At 47.4% G+C, this 5048-nt stretch overlaps 1 protein-coding gene across 1 annotated transcript; it reads left to right on the top strand.

Annotated features, from left to right (window-relative positions):
• Nucleotides 1–1282: 1282 nt before the first annotated feature.
• Nucleotides 1283–4830, top strand: RPTN (repetin). Its single transcript, XM_074349448.1, has 2 exons — nucleotides 1283–1427; nucleotides 2220–4830. Exons 1-2 carry the CDS (start codon nucleotides 1290–1292, stop codon nucleotides 4098–4100), a joined length of 2019 nt encoding a protein of 672 aa, XP_074205549.1. The 5' UTR covers nucleotides 1283–1289; the 3' UTR covers nucleotides 4101–4830.
• Nucleotides 4831–5048: the final 218 nt, after the last annotated feature.

Genomic DNA, 5048 nt, shown 5'->3' with positions numbered 1-5048 from the left:
GGGCTGGGGAGGTCAGAGACTACACCCTGTACCCTTGGGTGGCCTTGGGTACCTTCCTGCTTCCTTTTTTGGCTCTATCTGAGAATATAATGATAACTGAGGTGGCCTACTTCTGAGTCTGTAAAATATGCATGCCATTGTCTCAGTGTGCCCTAGGCATCCCCAAACCAAAGGCTAGAACTACTGATGGATAGCTTAGTCTCCCATCACTTACCTTTTGGGCAAGTTAAGCAAGACCCAAGAGTTTAGGGTTCATTAGGGCCACGGCCCTGGACCATGGGGCCACAATAATATTCAAGTCTCACTGCAGTTAATTGCCACAAGGGACTCAGCTTGTTCCATGCAGTTCATCACTTGCCACTTATCCTTACAGGCATCACTGCATGCCTTTGGAACGCCAACATGCTTTGCAATTAGGACTTCAGTTTGGAGACTTACAAACTCAGTAACTGGAATTTTCCCACCACAGATGAAATATCACTGAGATTGAGATCCCAAAATATCCCAGCCTCCCAGCAAGGCCAATGAGATCCTAGCGGATCGTACATACTTCCTCTCATCTATACAGTTAACTTGGCTTGCTATTTTTATCTGTAATCATTTTCGTACTCACTGATTCTACTTTACAAGTATATTTCAACAAGACTATTCATGCCCGAAGCATTTGCTGGGATTTAGCCCCCCAGAAAGCTTCCTCGGCCCATGGCGAGAGACCTCCAGCCTTCTTCCCCACCTGAGCAAGGCTCATTAGAAGACTGACGTCTCTTGAGCACCCTGTTCAGCGGGCTAGTCACTGGTAGAAAACCATGCCTTTCCATACCGGCTTCTGGTCCTACCTCTGCGGCCTTCCTAACCTCCTTTCCTTTTTGTTCTAATATGAGAGTTTCAGTCAAGCAAATCCCACTTGGAGCAGAAGACGAGGCATGTAAACCACCTACCATGTATTTTTTGTTATTTAGAAAATTGCCTCTTTTTGTATTTGAGGACACACAGTTTGTACCTTCCTTCCATGGTAGCAGTGATATTTGGAGCCTGACTCTGGGTCAAAGGGTATGAAGGGTATGGCTAACAAGGAGCCCTGTCATTTCTTAAGCTTCTTTCCCTGAGCAAGAGGGGCCTCTTTCCCTCTGGAAATGCTATCTCCTAGTCTTCTTCTAAATATCATCTTCTTAAAATGGAAATAGGTTGACAGAAAATAAACAGTTTCTAAAAATATATAAATAAATAAATATCATCTTCTAAATAGAGACAAAATCTTGTTTCTTTTAGGTTTATTCATCTTTGCCAAAATGGCTCAGCTCCTGAACAGCATACTCACCGTGATCAAGGTGTTCGAGAAATACGCCAAAGAGAATGGAGACCGTAACTCACTGTGCAAGAAGGAGTTGAAGCAGCTGCTCTTGGCTGAGTTTGGAGACATACTCCGGGTAAAATGCTCAGACTCTGGGCCTCACGGAGTCAAGTGTGAGTGACTCTGACACCCACATCCAGGGCTTGATGTTTTCTGTTTTATGTGGTCATGCACCACCCTGACACTGAGAGTTTCAGGCAGCTCCTTAGTAGTTCTCTCCCAGCACGTGCACATGTGTGCACAGGCATGATTCATACACACACACACACACACACACACACACACATACACCCCTCCTTGCAATGAGCTTGAACAGGAGGGAGTACAATTTCAAACTGGAAATCATTTCTCAGAAGAAAATCTGATATTTGTACCTTGATTTCTATATTTTAGTGCTGCCACACATCTCATTCATTCATTCATGCATTCAGCAAAGAGTCATTGAGCACCTACTCCGAACCAGCACCATCCTGGGCACTGGGGATATAAATATGAATAAAAGCAGCTTTCCCTCCCTCCAGGACCTCAGAGTGTGGTTGGAAAGACAGAGATGAGCTAACATTTGCAATATAGTATCTGATAGGGTGGGATAGCTTCCTCAAATGACTCAAAGTAGTTATTAATGAGGCTGATTTTCAATAAGTGTATCTACTCCCTATCATCAGGCTCCCATTGGTCCAGCAAGGGGTGAGGTTCTGAGAACCAGCTGATCAGAGACTAGAACCAAGCCTCAGACACTTCAGATTAATGGTGTCTCAATCAAGGAAGGTTTATACAGGACTGAGTGGACTGGCACATGGACATTGGCACGTATCTTACTATCCACAGGAGAACATCTGATTTTGCTGTTTGTCTTATCTTCTCACAGAGACCAAATGACCCAGAGACTGTGGAAACCATCCTGAGCCCCTTGGATAAAGACAGAAATGGGCAGGTTGATTTTCATGAATATCTCTTGTTGGTGTTCCAATTGGCCCAAGCCTGCTGTCATAAGCTGGATGATGAGACACGTGGAGACAGAACTTGCCAGCAAGAAGGGGAGCAGGAGGGAGCAGGAAACCATAAGTTTCCAGGAAGTACAGGCAGACAACACAGGCAGAGGCATGAGAGAGAAAGGCAGGACCCCCACCACAGTCAGGCCGAGAGACAAGACAGGAACTCCCAGTACGGTCAGACTGAGAGACAGGATCAGGACTCCCGCTATGGTCAGTCTGAGAGACGAGGTCAGGACTCTAGCTCTGGTGAAAGATTGAGTCATAAATCTGGCAGTGGCAAACCTAAAAGTCAAGGGTATGTCTTTGCCTTAAATCAGTGTGAGAAACAACTTCAGGATTCTCATTATGGCCAGCCTGAAAGACGTGGACAACGGTCCAGCTATGGCCAGTCTGGAAGACTTGGACAGGACTCTTGTTCTAACTTCACAGACCAACAGGTATCAGGCTCTTATGAACAGTCTGGGAGGCTGGGTCGGGAATCAGGTTGCAGTCACAGAAATAGGCAAGAATTGGATTCTCAGTATGGCCAGACAGACAGACGAGGCCAAAGGTCGCCCTATGGTCAGACAGACAGACAAGGCCAGAGCTCCCACTATGGCCAGACAGACAGACAAGACCAGAGTTATCATTATGGTCAGACGGACAGACAAAGCCTAAGCCCTCAATATAGCCAGACAGACAGACAAGGCCAGAGTTTCCACTATGGCCAGACAGACAGACAAGGCCAGAGTTATCATCATGGCCAGACAGACAGACAAGGCCAGAGTTTCCACTATGGCCAGACAGACAGACAAGGCCAGAGTTATCATCATGGCCAGACAGACAGACAAGGCCAGAGTTTCCACTATGGCCAGACAGACAGACAAGGCCAGAGTTCTAACTATGATCAGACAGACAGACAAGACCAGAGTTATCATTATGGTCAGACAGACAGACAAGGCCAGAGTTCACACTATGATCAGAGAGACAGACAAGGCCTGAGCTCTCCATATGGCCAGACAGAGACTGGGGAAACTAAGCAAAATAGGTGCTTCCAAGGAAGTGAGGGAACAAGCAGGGACTCACATGTTGAGCAATCAGGACAGTCAGGCAGACCAAGTCAACAGACTCAAGGACAGGAAGTGAACCGAAATCAGGGTCACAGAGTCCAGTCTAAGGAAGGGCAGCAAGACAGCCACCAGGTGTGGGAGCCCGAGGAGGATAACCAGCACCAGCAACACAAACTAGTAGCACAAATTCAGCAAGAAAGGCCACTCTGTCACAAAGAGGGAGACTGGCAATCACGCAGCAGTGAACAGGGCCACGGTCGGGCCCAGACCAGGCAGAGTCGTGGTGAGGGGCAGAGCCACCAGGCAGAGGAAGAGCAGGGCCGCCAAAGCTGGGGTAGACGTGGTCATGAGGGTCAGGAAGCGCCATGTGAGGCTCGGGACAGGCAAACCCACGAAGAGGATCCAAACCGTCAGAGACAACAGGGTAGGCAAACCCACGAGGATAGCGAGAGGTATCAAGGGTCCCCGGATCGACAGTCCCATGGGACCCAGCAAGGCTGTGCTAACAGAGAAAAAGTCCATATGAATGAGGATGGCCGGAGCCGAGGTTCCCAGGGAAGACACAGTGACCCGGGCTTCCATCCAACCCAGAGCAGTGGGAGGCCCCAGAGAAGAGAACAGGGTGGAAGTCGCCCTAGCAAGGCAGCTCTTGCTCCCAACCCTCTCTATGACTACGTGCAAGAGCAGAGAGGGGACTGGCACTAGGCCGTGCACCCACCGGAGCTAAAGCAACACAAAGCCGATGAGGAAATCTACGCGTCAATACTTACTTCCGTTGAAGAGATTGAAAATGCATGTCTTCATTCTCTGTCTATCTGCAAGGATGCTTTGGGGAACTAGTATTCACTTTTAGGGCATTTCGGTTCTTTGAGCAGCAATTCCAGGGTGTTCCGGTTGGGTGAAATCTGAGCGGTAAATTGGGTGAAATAATCGGATCCCAATTTTGATTAATTTGGGGATTGAAATCATTTCCTGGTTTGCCCTCCGTGTAGGTGGGACATGATTGGATCATTGAAAGGTAGAAGTTCCTCCCAAAAGTTCAGAAACAGGAAAGTTATTCCGAAGATGTACATTACAGCCGTAGGAGGGGACACCTGGACTTTGCTGAGCTCCTGTGGATGAACCATCAGGAATTGTAAGCGCTGTGGTCTACACCAAAATGAAACACAGCAAGAGGCTGCTAGGAGATGCCCACAACACCTCCTGTGCCCACATTCCTGCCCCTCATCAGAGGGACTGTCCCCTAAGCTCCTACCACTAGAACTGAGTGGACTGATTCCAGTTCAGTGCCTTTCCAGTTTCTGATCACAGCAAAATAGAGAGGAATCATGTCATCTGTCTGCAGATTCCAGCAAGCCAACACTGTCGATCCATAGCTCCTGGAGCCTGAAAACCTTTCACAAAAAAAACAATGGAATTGTACTAAAATACCCAATAAATGATTGGTGAGCATTAACCTCAAGGACTCTTTTCCTTCTTTACTGTGGGACCATACTCTCTTTACTTGTGTGCCATTTTCCAAGAATAAGACCTCATTTCTCTACTTCTAAGATCTCTTTGTTCTTTGAGTCCCTGGGCACTAAAGAAAAGAAGAATCAATATGAAACAAATAACAAGGAGTCAGAAGGAACTTACCAAAATATTTTCACCTCC

The sequence above is a fragment of the Camelus bactrianus genome, chromosome 21, assembly GCF_048773025.1.
Source record: "Camelus bactrianus isolate YW-2024 breed Bactrian camel chromosome 21, ASM4877302v1, whole genome shotgun sequence".
NCBI classification, from domain to species: domain Eukaryota; kingdom Metazoa; phylum Chordata; class Mammalia; order Artiodactyla; family Camelidae; genus Camelus; species Camelus bactrianus.
The sequence above is the reverse complement of the archived record's forward strand: the minus strand, read 5'-3'. Positions and strand labels throughout refer to the sequence as shown.